This window comes from Loxodonta africana, chromosome 6, assembly GCF_030014295.1.
Source record: "Loxodonta africana isolate mLoxAfr1 chromosome 6, mLoxAfr1.hap2, whole genome shotgun sequence".
NCBI classification, from domain to species: domain Eukaryota; kingdom Metazoa; phylum Chordata; class Mammalia; order Proboscidea; family Elephantidae; genus Loxodonta; species Loxodonta africana.
Window position 1 is genome coordinate 23,469,036 of NC_087347.1, and position 19,117 is coordinate 23,488,152.

The 19,117-nt window shown below is 41.2% G+C and overlaps 1 protein-coding gene across 1 annotated transcript in view; it reads right to left on the reverse strand.

The window, feature by feature from the left end:
* Positions 1 to 19,117, reverse strand: part of SGPP2 (sphingosine-1-phosphate phosphatase 2) — a 67,774-nt gene that overhangs the window by 16,628 nt on the left and 32,029 nt on the right. Inside the window, exons 2-3 of the mRNA XM_023541137.2 lie at positions 11,483 to 11,662; positions 5,149 to 5,238 (exon numbers count right to left, since the gene is read on the reverse strand). Coding sequence (XP_023396905.1) covers positions 5,149 to 5,238; positions 11,483 to 11,656 — 264 coding nt within the window. The 5' untranslated portion in view covers positions 11,657 to 11,662. The remainder of the gene's footprint in view (positions 1 to 5,148; positions 5,239 to 11,482; positions 11,663 to 19,117) is intronic.

Consider the following 19,117-nt stretch of genomic DNA (forward strand, 5'->3'; position numbering starts at 1 on the left):
TCCAATGGGGCACAAGAGAAAGTCAGGCATCGTGAACTGTAATCTGTATCACAACTGACTTTCTTCTCCGTACCAAGTAAAGCAGTTCGAAGTTTGTTTATGTTTTTTAAAAGTGGCTTCAAACAGCTTGAAAAAACACACCAAATATGCTCTAGTCCAAAGCCAGAATACAGTTTTGTATGGTCTACACATAATTTAATATTTGGAAGCCTTTTCAACGTTCTCCAACTCCAACCAAAACTAAAACAATACTTAGGAAAAAAATAAATGAGTGTGCAAATAAAACCTAGTATCTATATAATTATCCGCAGACCAAACCATTTAGAGACAACAAAATAGCGCAGCATTTCAGCTAATTTGAGTTCAAAATAATGGAACAACCGTTCACTATTCAAATTTCAAATATTCACTAACAACAACAAAAAGTCTGGCTAATTTTACCGTCAATAAATTTGGAATGCCTGGTTTTTAAGTCAAAGAACCTTAAAATCAATGCTGTCGGTTGATTAATTTAGGGCATCACAAATATACTCAGCCTCTTTTTTGATTGGCTGTGGTCTTCCTTTCCCCATAAACACAAAATAAAATATAATGTCCAGTTTTTGAGCCTTTGAAGCAATAGGAACAATGCACCCACACAGATGTAGGAAGAGTATCATTGGAGCTTTGTCTGCCCAACACCCTTCCCCTCTTCTTCTGGTTCTCTGTACTCCTTGACCAGCATTTGGTACAGCAATCAGCTCTTGCTCAGGTTGGGCTAATAAAATATCTTTCCTGAAACTATCCTCACTGGAGTCCTTTTAGGTTGTTGTTGTGGATGGTTGTTGGTAGGAGGGGACAGAAAAGCTGGACGAATGGTTGAGAAGGGGAAAGTATTGACATATTACGGGGTTGGCAACCAATGTCACAAAACAATATGTGCGTAAATTGTTTAAGAAGAAACTAATTTGCTCTGTAAACCTTCATCTGAAGCACAATAACATAAGTGAATTTGAAAAAAAAAGAAAAGAAAATCCTATGAAGGACTGTTCTACTCTTGACACGTGGGCTCGCCATGAGTCAGAGTCAGAAAGTGGTATGTTGCTCACAGCACTTTAGTGCCTCATCCAGGTGGCTGGCTGCCTGCTTCTAATAGCTCCATGGCATAAGAGGGAAGAGACAGTCATGGAGAGAAATCATTTGCTCACTGCACACATTAAGAAATCCCTCCATGTCAGACGTGACTGGTTTGCTGTTGATGTCATGGCTTCACTGACAGGCTCCAGCGAGACTCATGGGTAGGCGAGTAAAGCACAGTGAGATACTCAACCTGTATGGTGGTGTCACCATCCTTGCCGAACCAGCTCTGGCCCTACCTCAGGGAAGGGCGATTTATCTACCAAGCTGCCCAAGCAGGAGATTTTGGCACTACCCTAGTTCTTCCTGTCCCACACGCCCATCAGCCAGGTGGTCACCAAGCCCAGTCAATGCTGGCTCTTAAATATTTCTCAAGTCTGTTCTCACACCACTGCCAGAACATCATTTCCAAATCTGACCAGGTGATTACCCCCAGACGTCCATAGAACAGAGTTCCAATTCCTTAGCAAGACCAGTCAAAAGACCGCTGCCCATTCTTCTGGCCAAGAAGGCCTGGAGGGTACAAACTGTTAAGCACTCAACTACTAACTAAAAGGTTGTCTGGTCTGAACCCATCTGGAGGCATCTCAAGGAAAGCTCGGCAATCTGCTTCTGAAAGGTCACAGCCATTAAAAATTCTATGCAGAGTTCTACTCTGAACACATGGGGTTGCCGTGAGTTGGAATCAACTCGACGGCAACTGGTTCTTTCACTATTATTCTGGCTGCAGTTCCAGCCATGTGCTCTGTGCTTCTGTCTCACTGACCTGCCTCTTGCTCCTAAAACTTGCCGTGGTCTTTCTCTCCTCTGCACACTGCATATGCTGTTCCAGCTACGTGGAAAGCCCTGTCGTCCCTAAACTCCCCACCTGCCAACAGCGCTTACAGGTGAATGGGTTTGTTGTAGGAGGTGACTTCCCTTTTGATCTCATATTGCTCGAAATTTTTAAAAACTGAGCATTTACAACTTATGTAATTAAATAAATGTGTGTATCTACACAGAGACACTTAAAAAGTCAGTTCAAACGTGAGGTCTTCCCAAATTAGATGTTGCTTCTTCTCACTCTTACAACACCTTGCATTTAATGCTAGTTATAGTACTCAAAGGACACCTGGTGGCACAGTAGTTAAGAGCTTGGCTGCTAACCAAATTGTCAGAAGTTCGAGAATCCAAGAGCACCTCCTGGGAAACCCTATAGAGTTCTACTCTGTCCTGTAGGGTTGCTATGAGTTGGAATTGACTCGATGGCAACAGGTTTATAGTACTCAACATATCTAGTAATCAGTTTATTCATCTGTCTCCTTTGTAGATGTTGAGACCCAGGAGGATGGGGCAGCGTTCTATTCACCTCAGTATCTCCTGAATCTAGCACCAAGCATGGCACCCCGTAGGAGTTTTTTTAAATAATATTTTATTGAGTTTTGGGTGAAAGTTTACACAGCAAGTTAGGCAGTTCCGATTTGACAATTTCCACACAAATTGTTCAGTGACGTTAGTTACATTTATCATAATGTGTCAACATTCTCTTTAATTGTGTTGTTTGTTCCATTTCCAGTACTCTTATTTCCCTGATCCCTTATCTTCTCATCTTTGCTTCTGAGTAATTGTTGACCTTTTCGTCTCATACAGATGGTTTTTAAGCAGAGCACCAATCTTACAGGTAATAACCTTTATTTTGTGTGCCTCTCTGCTAATTCGCTACAAGGTGATCTCAGGAGATAGGCTTGGTACTAGGTTTAAAGTGTGTCTCAGGGCTATCGTCTCAAAAATCCTCATAGGAGCTTTTTGAGTCGCTGCTGAATAAAGGAGACTTTACCAATCCACAATTTAACTGTATCCTACTATTTAAACCAGCTACTAGAAACTATGCACCATCGTACGCTGGACCCTGCCTCTGGCCCTGTAGCCTGACTTGTGGCCTAGGCCTGAGTCAGGGTCTGAGATCTTTATGAAACAGAGCATGAGTATGAAAGAAGCCTTGGCCCCCAGTGGACCAGGATGGTGGTGAGGAGTGCAACAGTTGGCATGGCTCTTGCTCTAGTTCCTTCTGTAACAGTCTCTCCACAGGGTGGCTGTACCATTCCTTATATCTGTATGAAAGGTCTGATCTATCTTCTCCATAAATATTTGTCCATATCCCATAGTCCACATTAAAAAGAGGGGAAAAAAATGTAGCTATGTATTCTTTTCTGAGGTGGTTTTTGTATACTCTCTATTCATGTCTACAGCTCCACATTCCTGTTTCTGCTTTGGTTTCACATTTCACCCTGAGTACCCAAGATCACTTTTTATTCAAACCTACAGAAATTAAAAAGTAGCCCTGGATAAAAGAAGTGCCAAAACACCCAAGAAAGTTCTATGAACATATTGAGATCGAGCCTTTTTACAGTGCAAAGCAAAGCAGCAGTGTAGCAAACTGAGAGTGTAGGCTTCCTCTTCTCCCCTCTCCTCTTGGATGGAGCCACCAGACGCAGTGTGCAGTGGAATGGGAGACAGCAAGGATGTGCCTGGGTGGGCTGGATAATAAGGCTGCTCCCTAATTGCTCCTTTAGGGTTTCCATGATCTGGGCCCCCCCTTCATCCAAACACTACTCCAATTGAGGGTATGGATTAGGGTGGGGCGAGTGAGGCCAGGTGGCACAAATATAGGCTCAAATCTTGTCTTTAAGCTCAATTTTTTTTTTTAACAGATTTTATTATGCCAATTGACCTAGATGTCCCCTGAAACCATGGTCCCCAAAGCCCCACCCCTGCTATACCGGCCTTCAAAGCATTCAGTTTATTCAGGAAACTTCCTTGCTTTTATGTTAAATTTTGATATTTTGTTCATAGTGGACTTTCTTTGCATTAATTTTGATTTTTTAAAATATCACAGCCCAGCTATTTATACTGGTTGCTGGATTTTCTGGCACCCCTTAAATGAATCTCACACTCCCTGGATCAGCAACCTGATGATCTAAAGCCATTTCTAAAATGAAGAAACTGAAGAAAGGGTTGTGTCTCCTGCCTCACCCTAATCCCAACCCTGACTCCAGAACCTTCAGCCCCTCCCTAGCTTCCCTGTGAAATAGGGTTTGCTTTCACAAGAGGAAAGTGCCTCTAGCTCTCCAGTAGAATCTTGTGAAGCCATAAGCCCTCTTTCTCTGGCGTTTACTTCCAGTTCTTTGCCCCTGTTCATTCTGACAAATTCTCTCCCTAAATCTGTCTACCTCTCCCCTCCTTCCACCCTTCTCATGATAACCAACACTAGGCACCAGGGAGGCCTGTGCAGCGTGGCTTTTCCCTCAGAGGTGTTTTGCTAATGTCACGTTTGAGCTTCACGGTTGAGAAAAACACAATTAGCAAGGCTTATGTCTTTGTAAAGATATCTCTCTCCTCCTAATTATGATGATAACTGGTGTCCCTGTGGTAAGCCATGGGCAGTCCTATGCTCTGGAACTGCAAGGCAGCTAGCTGCTGCCCTAGGATATAACTGTGGCAGCCCAGAAAAAAATTCCTAATATGAAAAAGGGGTAGACAGACCTTTAAATGCTGATGTGCCTTCCTGTGCCCACCTCCACTTCCAGCCTAAACGGTATGGAAGGTTGAGCCGATGATTCTAGGCTCTTCTGACCCACAAGACCCTTACCTTGCAAGGGCACTGAGACCCCTGAATTTCAGACACGTCTCTGAGGAACTAAGTGGGGAACTGCACCCACACACTCACACCTTTGAACCCGGGCGTATTTTCTGCACTGATTGCTGCATCATTGATAAATCAGCGTGAAAGTAAAATTAACTGAGTCTTGGTTGCTGTTCTCGCGAATCTTCCAAGTTTTGAGGGTCTGTCCTGGCTTAGACTCATCGATAGTATCTCCGTGATTCATTGCTATCCTTATGCATTCACTATAATATAGTAACAGCTCATTGACCTGTTGAGAAATGTAATTAAGCAAGCAAATGAGTTTGTTCGTAAGTAGTGTGAGAAACCACTGACACACCGACCATAATACTATTCAAGCAATCACGGCAACCACTGAAACAAAGCCTTACCAGGGCTGTGTGCATTCCAGTGTAGAGTCGGCTGAGACACACCAAGGTAGAAAACACCAGGGCCACCATCAGTCCCAAAACAAAAGGATACTGCAGGGAGGGAGAAGAGAAAACAAAGATATCAGACCATGCTCAGACATACATAATTTGATGCTGGAATAGACTTCATTATCCAGTCATTGCTGGTCTAATTCTCACGTTCCCTGGATCAGCAACCTGATGATCTAAAACCATTTTTAAAATGAGGAAACTGAAGAAAGGGGAAAGGAGAGAGGCCTAGGAATACAGTTCAGGGCTAACAGTAGATTGGGATGGTTTACAGTATATAAATATGCAAATAAGACCTAGCAGAACTTGGCTTTAAGACCCATGAGCTCAATTTTTTTTTTTAATTGTTAACAGGAAATAAGATAACTGAAGATAAGAAGAATTTATAATGCATTTTAATTCCTTGCTGGTAAAACAGTAACATTCCATTTGTGCAATCTAATAAGGAATACAGAAAGACAGTGGTAAAGGCTTTGATGTGCACACCTGATTTGGTTCAAGGTGATTTTGGAGAACCTGACCAGATCAGATGCAGGCCTACGGCAGACCTGATGAACTTATTTGTCTGTGGTACTGTGGTGTGGTGGCTTGCATGTTGCAGTGATGCTGGGAGCTATGCCACCAGTATTTCAAATACCAGCAGGGTCACCCATGGTGGAGAAGTTCCAGACTAGGACACGTCAGAAGAAAGATGTGGCGATCTACTTCTAAAAAAGCCAGCTAGTGAAAACCTAAGGAATAGCAGTGGATATAGCACTGGAAGATGAGCCCCTCAGGTTAGAAGGCACTCAAAATATTACTGGGTAAGAGCTGCCTCCTCAAAGCAGTCGGCTTTTATGACATGGACGGAGTCATGCTCTCAGGATCTATATTTGCTGATGTGGAAAGACTCAAAATGAGAAGAACCAACTGCAAACATCCATTAGTAATAGGAACATGGAAGGTATGAAGTATGAATCTAGGAAAATTGGAAGTTGTCAAAAAATGAAATGGAACACTTGCAGATAGATATCTGAGGCATTAGTGAGCTACAATGGACTGGTATTGGCCACCTTGAATTGGACAATCATATGGTCTACTATGCCAGAAATGACAAATTGAAGAGGAGTGGCATCACATTCACTGTCAAAAAGAACACTTCAAGATTTGTCCTGAAGTACAACGATGTCAGTGATAGGATACTATCCATATGCCTATAAGGAAGACCAGTTAATACAACTATTATTCAAATTTATGTGACATCACTAATTCTAAAGATGAAGAAATTAAAGATTTTTACCAACTTCTGCAATCAAGATACATTGATAATTACTGTGATTGAAATGCAAAAGGTGGAAACAAAAAAGGATCAGTAATTGGAAAATATGGCCTTGTGACAGAAACAATGCCAGAGATCGCATGATAGAATTTTGCAAGACCAACAACTTCTTCATTGGAAACACCTTTTTCAACAACATAAATGGTGACTATATACGTGGACCTGGCCAGATGGAATACACAGGAATCAAACTGACAACACGTGTGGAAAGAGATGATGGAGACAGTCAATATTTTCAATCAGAACAAGGCCAGGGCCTACTGTGGAACAGAGCCATCAATAGCACATATGTAAGTTCAAGGTGAAGCTGAAGACAATTAAAACAAGTTGACGAGAACCAAAGTATGACCTTGAGTATATCCCACCTGAATTTGGAGACTATTTCAATAATAGATTTGTGTTTTAAATACTAATGATGGAAGACCAAACAAGTGGTGGGATGACATCAAGGACATCATACATGAAGAAAGTAAAAGGTCATTAAAAAGACGGAAAGGAAAGGAAAGACCAAAATGGATGTCAGAAGAGACTCTGAAACTTACTCTTGAACACTAAGTAGTCACTTAAGCAAATGGAAGAAATGAAGAAGTGCTGAGCAGAAGATTTCAAAGGGTGGCTCCAGAAGACGAAGCATAAAACATAAAAATAAGGAAATGTGAAAAGACCTGGAGTTAGAGAACCAAAACGGAAGAACACACTTGGCATTTCTCAAGCTGAAAGAACAAAGAAAAAATTCAAGCCTCAAGTTGCAATATTGAAGGAGTCCCTGGTGGTGTAGTGGTTAAAAGCTACGGCTGCTAACCCAAGGTTCGGCAGTTCAAATCTACTAGGCGCTCTCTGGAAACTCTATGGGGCAATGCTACTCTGTCTTATAGGGTCACTATGAATCAGAATCGATTCGACAGCAACGGGTGTGTGTGGTGTATGGACAAAATATTGACAGACACAGGAAGCATCAGAGAAGATGGAAGGAATACACAGAGTCGCTGTACCAAAAAAACTGGTCAATATTCAGTCATTTTGGGAGGTAACATATGATCAAAGACCAATAGGATTAAAGGAAGAAGTCTAAACGGCACTGAAGTCATTGGTGAAAAGCAAGGCTCAAGGAATTGACAGAATACCCGTTGAGATATTTCAACAAACGAATACAATGCTGGAAGCACTCACTTGTCTATGCCAAGAAATTTGGAAGATAGCTACCTGGCCAGCTGACTGGAAGCGATACATCCACATTCCAAAGAAAGGTGATCCAACAGAATGTGGTAATTATCAAACAATATCATTAATATCACATACAAGTAAAATCTTGGGGAATATTATTCAAAACCGGTTGCAGCAGTATATTGCCATAAAGTCAAACTGGATTCAGAAGAGGACATGGAACCAGGGATATCACTGTTGATGTCAGATGGATCTTGGCTGAAAGCAGGGAATACCAGGAAGATGTTTACCTGTGTTTTATTGACTATGCAAAGGCATTCGACTGTGTGGATCGTAACAAATTATAGATAACTTTATGAAGAGCAGGAATTCCAGAACACTGATTATGCTCATGCAAAACCTATACATACACCAAGAGGCAGTCATTCCAACAGGACAAGGAGATACTGCGTGGTTTAAAGTCAGGAAAGGTGTGTATCAGGACTGTATCCTTTCACCATACTTATTCAATCTGTATGCTGAGCAAATAACCCGAGAAACTGGACTATCTGAAGAAGAACAGGCATCGGGATTGGAGGACAATTCATTAACAACCTGCGATATGGAGATGACAAAACCATGACTGCAGAAAGTGAAGAGGACTTACTGATGAAGATCAAAGACTACAGCCTTCAGTATGGATTACGTCTCAACATAAAACAGAAGTCCTCACGACAAGACCAGAAACCAACATCATGATAAACAGAGACAAGACTGAAATTGTCAAGGATTTAATTTTACTCGGATTCACAATCAACACCCAGGAAAGCAGCAGTCGAGAAATAAAAGAACATACTGCACTGGGCAAATCTGCTGCAAAAGACCTCTTTAAAATGTTAAAAAGCAAAGATGTCACCTTGGGGGCTAAGGTGCACCTGACCCAAGCCCTGGTGTTTTCAATCACCTCATAAGCATACAAAAACTAGACAATGAATAAGGCAGAGCAAAGAATTGATGCATTTGAATTATGGAGTTGGCAAAGAATACCGAAATATACCATGGACTCCCAGAAGAGCGAACAAACCTGTCTTGGAAGAAGTACAGCCACAGTGCTCCTTAAAAGCGAAGACGGCGAGACTTTGTCTTACGTACTTTGAACATGTTATCAGGAGGGACCAGTTCCTGGAAAAGGACATCATGCTTGGTAAAATAGAGGGTCAGCGGAAAAGAGGAAGACCCTCAACGACATGGATTGACACAGTGGCTGCAACAATGGGCTCAAATATAGCAACAATTGTGAGATTGGCACAGGACTGGACACTGTCTGTCCTGTTGTACGTGGGGTCGCTATGAGTCGGAACCAACTAGACGGCATCTAACAGCAACAAGAGAACTTGGCTTTAAGACTCATGACCTCAGTTGTTGTGCTAGCAGTTTTACTGTTTAGCTAGCAGTTTTATTTCTACCTATTCTTAGATTAGAATTCATGAAGTAAACAGTTTTGACCAAACAGCAAGGTAGATGGACAATGCTACAATCTGAAGGTCATGTGCTAGGGTGATAAAGCTGGGCAACAATTAGCTCCCTGAGAAGGCCCAGGGATAACAGGCCCAAACAAATAAAGGGCATATTTATTCACAAACATCACAGCAGCAGAATCCACTAAATCTCAGCTTTTACTGGTTGATAATTGTAGCAGCTAGAGGAATCTGGCTAATGCTAAACTATATTAGGAACATGCAGATATTTTGCTCGTTAATTCAATCTACAGATATAAGCCACATGCTTCAAGTATATTCTTACATAGATACAAGAATAAAGACCATAAGCTCTATCTATATTATAGATAAAGCATTTTATATTCATCATCTCATTTAATCTTCACACGACCCTATTATTTGCTCCATTTTTCAAATGAGGAAACTCTTAACTACAATAATAAGTTACATTAGCACTGAACTTTATGGTTCGCAAAGATGCTTTCCCATCAATCATCCCATTTGGCTCACATAAGAGGCGGCTCAGAGAGGGAAAATGATTGCCCAAGTTCACAGAGCCATAAGTGAGAGTCAGAATCAGAAGCCATGCCTTCTGAGTCCAAGTCCAATGTTTTCTTTCCAAGTAAAACAACACCTTGTATGTTTTTTCCTCATGATTTGCTGTTCCCTCGGATTTTAATTGCAAAGTTGTTGAAAACCAGAGTTTGGGCACCCCAAAAAACAAAATTGACTGCCATCAAGTCAATTCCGACTCCTAGTGATCCTAATAGAACAGAGTGGGATTGCCCTACAGGGCTTCCGAGGTTGTAAATCTTTGGAAGCCGATTGCCCCATCTTTCTCCTGCGGAGCAGCTGGTGGATTCCAACCACCAGCTTTTCAGTTCGCAGACAAGCACTTAACAACTAAGCCACCAGAAAATACGTTTATATAAATAAACTCATATTTAGAGCTGTTTATGAGCAAATAAACTCAATAGCTAAATATATTTATCATTAAAAAGTAAACAGGGAAGAAGTTCAGAACACAGCTCAGGTCGTATACAAATTGCTTTAGCATGTAGCTGGAAAGAATTTTTTAAAAAAGGACCAGGTGTTTTTAAGATGTGTGTAGAAATGCGTGCATGTGTTTTCCTACAATCAGCCTCTATTTGCTGCTTAACTATCATTAAGCCGAATACTTAATTATTGTTAACAAGACTCCTTCACCAGTTTGTAGCAACCTGAAATACAGAATATTCCTGGGTTTCTGGGGTAAACGGGCAGGGTGAGACAATACTGACATATACCTCACTAGCCTGCTAGATCCAATGCAATCTAAATTCCCAATAGGTAAAAAGTAACATTTATAAAATTATTCACAAGATTAGAGCAATAGTTCTCAAACAGGAGACAAAAATCTTTGCTGCTGTAATCTCGGAGCCTTTAAACGGTCTTAATGTAACTGGCATCTAAAACCCAAAACCAAACTAAACCAGTTGTCGTCACGTCGACTCCAACTCAAGGTACCCCTAGTGTGTCAGGGTAGAACTGTGCTCCACAGGGTTTTCAACAGCTAATTTTGGGGGAGTAGATCACCCAGTCTTCCTTTCGGGACACCCCTGGGTAGACTCGAACCACCAACCTTTTGATTCATCACCAAGCACATTAACTGCCTGTGCTACCCAAGCACTCCTACTGGCTTCTAAGCAGATATCAAAGTAAGTGCAATTCTTTATTTTCAACAGTTGTTAATCTCCTGACAAATACAGTGTTTCATTTACATGCTTTTCTAGAAAAACTTGGCACCATCATCTCTTAACGGATGAGCCCTAACCAAAACTAAGGCATCCTCAGGGGCTAATAATTCAGGGCACGGACTCGTTTCTGCCTTGAGGAATCTGGCAGGGATTTGGTGGAATTGTCTCAGCCATGGAGGCTCGTTTTCTAAGATCGTAAAACTTCCAAGTCTGCTCCTCACAGAGGATGAGCGTGCTGATCCAAGTGTTGTCAGGCAGCTCAGGGTGCAATGCCTTCTGGGTAGGAAGACTACATTCCCTGGTTAGCCCAGGACAGCCCGATGTTATGCTTGCTCTCCTGGTGTCACTATTAATGGTGCCCACCTTCCCTCTCAGGGTGTCTTGGTTTGGACACTAAATTATATGGTCACTTTATTTATGAGGAAATTCGAACTGATGGCCCGATAGGTTTCAGGTTCCCTTAGTCTGGATTTCATAAATCTCAAATTCCCTCCAACCACCTTTAAAAGAAAATTCTTTAAGCAAATCTCTGTTTGCTGGACCATTACATGGATAACACTGGACCATGGAGGAAGAATCAGGCGCCTTACCTCGTATCTGTCCATGGTGGAGATCAGGAAGGTGAAGGAAATGGTGGTGGCTGCCATGGCGTGGGTGGATGGCATTCCATATTCGGCAATTATTCTCTTTTCAAGTATCACAACGGGAGGGGAGGAGGGGCGGGGCCACTTCAAGATATCCTTGGCCACCTGACCAATATACATCACCAACTGCAAAACCAAAGGACTGAGGTAAGTCTTTCCAAATAAGTACAATTAATGAATTAATTGATCTCATGAATTTCTTTTAGGGTTCCTATTTGTTGGCTGAAGTATCCTTTCTCTCTGACCCAGCTACTTATTGGGAAAGTCTTGTAGGATATTATTTTAGTAGGTAACAGGAAAACAGGCTTTCTGGATTCCACATGACCACTGAGCAACTACAATATAACATTCAAAAACACATTGCTGTTGAGTCAATTCTGACTCATAGCGACCCTACTGGACAGAGTAGAACTGCCCCATAGAGTTTCCAAGGAGCGTCTGGTGGATTTTAACTGCCAAACTTTTGGTTAGCAGCCGTAGCTCTTAACCACTACGCCACCAGGGTTTCCACAACATTAACATATATTTATTTTAGACAAACACTTAACAGGCACTTGTATAGCTCGTTATGTGTGCCAGGCATTGTTCTTAGAGCTTTACAAATGTTAACTCTTTTAATCCTAAGAACACTTACAAAATGTGGACCCATTGTACAGATGAATAAGCCATGGCACACGTAGCTTGTCCACAGGCACAGCAAGTGACAGAGCTAGGATTCAAACCCACCAAGTTTGGCTTCAGAGTTTATGCCTTAATCCGCTACATGAAGCTGTCTCCAAACCCAGGATAGAATTGGATTAAAGATAACCTAAAACCAAATCAGACAGCCCTTGTTTTCAAGTTTTAACCAGGAAAATTACTGTTCAGATAGAATTTCTAGTTAAAATTTTTTGAATACCACTGTTTCTTTCATTGTATGTAGGCAACATACTGGATTTAATTTAACTTCATTCAGTAATCAGGACCATCAGCAAAATAAACGGCATGGGTATTTTAAACCCTAAAATAAAGATAACATAATTTGGAGTATTTTCAAATAATTTTTCCACTATGCCATCAGTGAAGAACCCGCACCCCCTACTTTTTTAAAGCAGAAGATAGAAATCAGAATTTGATGTCCATAATCCTAATACACATACGACTTAACAAAACTCTGATGGTGCAGTGGTTAAGTGCTACAGCTGCTAACCAAAAGGTTCACAGTTTGTATCTACCAACAGCTCCTTGGAAACTCCATGAGGGCAGTTCTACTCTGTCCTATAGGGTCACTATGAGTCGGAATCGACGTGACGGCAATGGGCTTATTAACAATAGACTTAAATATTTTGTCAAAGGGCTTTACAGGACAATTTCTTGATCCATTACGAAAGAGGAAAGGGCAATATGTCTACTTAAAAGTCTCTGCCCTTGTAACTCCAGGTGTCCTAGAAATAACACAAGCAGATTGCTTTAACAAACAGTTTATTTTCTCACAGTTTAGGAGGCTAGATAGAAGTCTGAATTCAGAGCGCCAACTCTAAGGCAAGGCTTTCTCTTGTCTGTCGGCTCTGGAGCAAGGTCCTTGTCTCTTCAGCTTCTGCTTCCTGGTTCCTGTTCCTTGGACAGCTTCATGTATCTTGGCCTCTATCTTACCCCATCTCTCCTCTGCTAGTTTATTTAATCTCTTTTATATCTCAAAAGAGATTGACTAAGATACACCCTACACTGATCCTGCCTCATTTACGTGACAAAGAAACCCCATTCCCAAATGGGATTATAACCACAGGCACAGAGTTTAGAATTTACAACACATATTTGGGGGAGGCGGGGGTGCGGACATAATTCAATCCATAACACTATTGTTTGGTTTACTAAGACTTCAGGGGATATTTCTGGTTTAAGGTTTAAAGATGATCTCAGGGCCATAGTTTCGGGGGTTCATTCAGCCTCAATAGCTCCAGAAATTCTAGATTCAATGAAAATTTTAAATTCTGTTCTTCATTTCCCCCCTATTGATCAGGTTTCTTCTACAAAATCTCTGACCAAAATGTAGAACCTCCTTTTAACAAGATTCCCAGGTGATTGGCGTGCACACGAGAATGTGAGAAGCCCTGCTCTGTACTGGCTTCTCTCACAGGTCTTTCTGTCATGGGCTTTAATTCTAAACCTTCTCATCTTACCATGGCTGCATTGATCTTCAAGGGCTTGTGATGGAAGAAGTTACCTTACTTTGGAACATAACCTGCTATAAAGGACTATTTTGAAATAATTTTGATTAGTCAGCTGGATTGCTTTAGGGTTTCCCAGATTGTGTGCTTTCTTTTACCTCCCTTAGTTGCCCGTTAATTTCAACCATTACCCTAGCACACTCAGCAGCTCCCAGAAGGTGCTGCAGATGTTTCTGGACTCCACAGCCACTTTACTCTGGATTAAAAATAAAGAACCACTGGCTGTGCACAGCATGTCAAACCCACAGGATATAAAGCCTCAGTGACAATTCCTCTGAATTCCAGAGCCTGAATTTCTAATTGGAGTTTGAAGTTTAACCACGTTGCCATCCCCTTGTTACCAGGATCTCTTTTCCCTGGAGACCAGCTCACTCTTTTTATGTTTCTGCCTCCCGCCTGTGAACCTGGAACAACCACATCAAACTATTATCTAGGGAGTTAAAAAAAACTTGCAGATCTTATGGACTACCAAGCATTTCTCAGAAGCTGCTGGAAATATATTTTCTCAGCCCTGCCCTTTCCCTGAGCATCAACATAAACAAAAACAAAATACTTAAAATCCTCAGAGGCACGAAAGCTTAAAATCATAAAAGTGAAGGCTGATTGGGTGACCCTCATTCAACCCAAAAGTCATTGCTGTTGAGTCAATTCTGAATCATAAGAACCTACACGACAGAGTAGAACTGTCCCATAGGGTTTCCAAGGAGCAGCTGGTGGATTCAAACCACTGACCTTTTGTTTACTAGTCGAATGCTTAACCACTGAGCTGCCAGGCCCTGCCTCTCATTCAGGTGAAGTTTAATCTCCTTGGAGTTCATGAGTTCCTTTGACTGCATTTACAGTTAGCCACTTACATTAGAGGGATGTTTTTAGAATTAGGACAATAGTTCATTTCATCTAAAAATACTACTTCAGCTACACATTGTTTCTGATTAATAGATTTCAAATAACAATTAGAGTAATGTCCACTTTCTTTAAAGAAGAGAAAACAGCACTATATTTCTCAAGTAGCATGGAATATGTGCCACTCTTGGGGTCTTCAGTCCTGTCTCTGACATTGCTGCGCATTACACTGAACCTACTGTGTGCCAAGCCCTGCCCTGGAGTAAACAGTCCAACAAGCAGAGGGCAAAAAATCTTTGAAGAAAAATTATCCACAGAATTCTATGCATATACATAAAGACACAAACATATATACGTATGTAGCTGTTGTGAGGTGCCACTGAGTCGATTTCAACTCATAGGACCCCATATGACAGAGCAGAACTGTCCCTTAGGGTTTCTAGGCTGTACTTTTATGGTTTCTAGGCTGTACTTTTATGGGAACAGATTGCCAGGTCTTTCTCCCTCAGAGCCAGTGGGTGGGTCCAAACAGCCAACCTTTCAGTTAGCAACTCAGCACTTAACGACTGAGTTGCCATATATACATATACATACATACACACATATATATATATATACACACACTCTGTAGTTTTACACAAATAATGCACATGCTATAGTTTTTTTGCCAACCATATCTTTCCCCCATGAGGTATTTTTATAAGCACGGTATCTAATTTTTTTTATATGTTACGTTTGGGAAAAAACAAAAACCACATAACACATGGGTTATTTGTGAAAAGGTAACATGTATTGCTATGAGTCAGAATTGATTCAATGGCAATGGGTTGGGTATATATACACATATATTTATTTATGCTTATTTATATATATACCTAGAGAAAGGCAGAGATTTTGGTCCTGTCTTGAGGATTAGGGGAAATGGGGCTGGGTGTTTATTAAGGAAGATCGCTTCACTAAAATGAAGGATGGGTAGAGAGGCATCCAGGTTACAGGAACAACATGAGTAAAGGCTTAGAGAAGTGAAACCGGGTGATACGGTATGTAGTAGGAGCTACTAGTAGCTTAGGGCCACCAGAGTTCAAAATGTGAGACACTACACATCTATTGTTGTTGTTTCGTGCTGCCTAGTAGATTTCAACTTACGACAACCCTATATGACAGAGCAAAGCTGCCCCATAGGGTTTCCTAGGCTGTAATCTTTACGGGAGCAGATCACCAGGTCTTTTTTCTCCCAGAGCTGCTGGTGGGTTCAAACTGCCTGCCCTTCAGTTATCAGTCGCGCACTTAATTGCAGTGCTAGCGGGGCAAGGATATGGAGCACCTGAACCGCAGGTGCAAGCAACCACTTTGTGAAACAGTTTAGCTGCTTTTTAAAAAGCTAAACATATACATACCATATGATCTAGCCCTTACGCTCCTAAGTATTCACCAAGAGAAATGAAAGTATACATTACATAAAAACACGTGCACGAATGGTTATAACGACATCTCTGTGATTGCCCCTAAGTAGAAACAACCCAGTTTCCACCTGCAGGTGAAAGGAGAAACAAACTGTGGTATAGTCCTACAACTGAATACTGCTCAGCAGTAAAAAGAAATGAACTCCTGGTAAATGCCACAACACAGGTGAATCTCAAAATAATCACGCTAAGTTAAAGAAGCCAGACAAAAAAGATAAAAAAGAGGACATACTATATGAATCCATTTATATAAAATTCTTAAAAATGCTAATTGCTTTATAGTGATAGAAAGCAGATCAGTGGTTGCCCAGGAAAAAACAAAACCAAATCCATCACCATCGAGTCAACTCATACAAACCCTATAGGACAGGGTAGAACCTCTCCATAGGGTTTCCAAGGAGAAGCTGGTGGATTCGAACTGCCGACCTTTTGGTTAGCTGCTGAATGCTTAGCTACTGTGCTGCCAGGGCTCTAGTTGCCCAGGAGAGGGAAGAAATCACAAATAGGCACAGGGAAACTTTTGGGGGTAATGGTTATCTGTCTTGATTGTGGTGATTATTTCATAGGTATGTACGTATGTCAAAATGTATCAAATGTATCAAAAGTAACGTGTATTGCTATGAGTCAGAATCTACTTGACGGCAGTGGGCTGGGTATGTACAAGCTCTGTGAATATATTTTACACTACTGAATTATACATTTAAGTGGGTAGATTGTATGGTATATGAATTATATCTCAATAAACTTGTTAAAATATGTGCAGTTTATTATATGTCAATCAGATTTCAAAACTATATTAAAACTTTTTTTTTTTTAACATGAGTGCATAGTAAAGACTTTAATCTTGCCCCGAAAAAGATCTAGCTTTTACCTTCATCTACCAGGAAGTGATCTCTAGGCCCTTGGAATGTACTGTGTGATATGGGTGTCTTTGATTACCCGGGAGGCCTTGCCCACCGGGCAGTCTAACAATGTGATTTATGATGGGGCTGCCTTAGTTTCCTAGTGCTACTGTAGCACAAATACCACAAGTGGGTGACTTTAAAGAGAAAGTTCTTTTCTCATACTACAGGAGGCCTGGCCTTGTCATAACTGATGATATTGAGCTTCTCCATCATCTCTTTCCACAGGTGTAGTCAATCTGACTCATGTGTATTCCATCTGGTGAAGTCCACGTGTAGAGTTGCCATTTATGTTATTGAAAAAAGGTATTTGCAATGAATAAGTTGTTGGTCTTAAAAATTCTATCATGCCATCTCTGGCATCATTTCTATCACCAAGGCCATATTTTCCAACTGCCCACTCTTCTTTGTTCCCATATTTTGCATTCTAATCACCAGTACCCCCACGTGTCTTGTCAGTTTGTCGTACCGTGGGGGCTTGTGTGTTACTGGCAGCTATGCCACTGGTACTCAGATACCAGCAGGGTCACCTATGGTGGACAGGTTTCAGCTGAGCTTCCAGGCTAAGACAGACTAGGAAGAAGGACCCGGCAGTCTACTTCTGAAAAGCATTAGCCAGTGAAAACCGTACGAACAGCAGCAGAACATTGTCTGATATAGTGCTGGAAGATGAGCCCGCCAGGTTGGAAGGCACTCAAAAGGTGACTGGAGAAGAGCTGCCTCCTCAAAGTAGAGTCGACCTTAATGACGTGGATGGAGTAAAGCTTTCGGGACCTTCACTTGCTGATGTAGCACGACCCAAAATGAGAGGAAACAGCTGCAAATATCCATTAATAATTGGAACATGGAATGTATGAAGTATGAATCTAAGAAAATTGGAAATTGTCAAAAATGAAACGGAGTGCATAAACATTGATATCGTAGGCATTAGTGAGCTGAAATAGACTGGTATTGGCCATTTTGAATCGGACAATCATGTGGTCGCCTATGCCGGGAATGACCACTTGAAGAGGATTGGCGTTGCATTCATCATCAAAAAGAACATTTCAAGATTTATCCTGAAGTACAACGCTGTCAGTGATAATATCCACACACCTAGAATAAAGACCAGTTAATACAAATATTATTCAAATCTATGCACGAACCACTAAGGCCACAGATGAAGAAATTGATTTTTACCAGCTTCTGCAGTCTAAAATCCCTTCTGAGTGGTGTCTTAGTAAAAAAGCAGAATATCCAAGGTATAACAATTGGTCTCTATTCACCTGGAGCAACAGAGGAAAAAGGAGAGCTGGGAATAGAAGGAGGGAATGGAATGTGTGGCTAATTGCCTCCATGAACAACTGCCTCCTATGCCATGAGACCAGAAGAACTAGATAGAGCCCAGCTACCATTACTGAACATTTTGATTGAAGATGCTATAGAAGAATTCTGATCAAAAAGGGGAAATGCAGAATAGAATTTCAAAGTCTCATGGAATCTAGAGCTTCTGAAGCCACTGAGGCTGGAGGAACCTCCAAAACTATTGCCCGGAGATAATCTTTGAACCTTAAACCAAAAGTATCCCCTGAAGTCTTCTTAAAACCAAATAATAGTATAGCTTAACTAGTAAAGAATATCTGCCTTGAGCATTATGCTCTTTTAACAACTATCTATGTGGGATCGAATTGACAGCAGCAACTCAAAAGAATAGACAGGAACCTTAAGGGGCAGTGAGTTTATGTTAATGGGGAAGGAACAACTCAAAGAGGGTGAAAATGGTTGTACAGCTTGAAGAATGTAATTAATGTCACTGAATTGTACATGCAGAAACTTGAATTGGAATATATTTTTGCTGTGTATAGTCTCAACAATAAAATTAAAAAAAAAAATTTAAGGTACAATAGACACAGATATGCACAAGGGCAAGAGACCACGTGAGGAATCTCTAGAAGCCAAGAAACGTCAAAGAACACCTAGGCCTATGGACAAAGGACCCTCCCCTAGAGCAGATTCCCTGATTTGGACATCTAGCCTCCCAAACTGTGAGACAATAAATTCTTGTTGTATAAAACCATCCACTTGTGGAATTTGTGTGATGGCAGCACTAGGCAACTAAGAGAGAGTCCACCCAGATAAACCAGGATGATCCTGAACTTCTCAAGGTCCTTAACTATATCTGCAAAG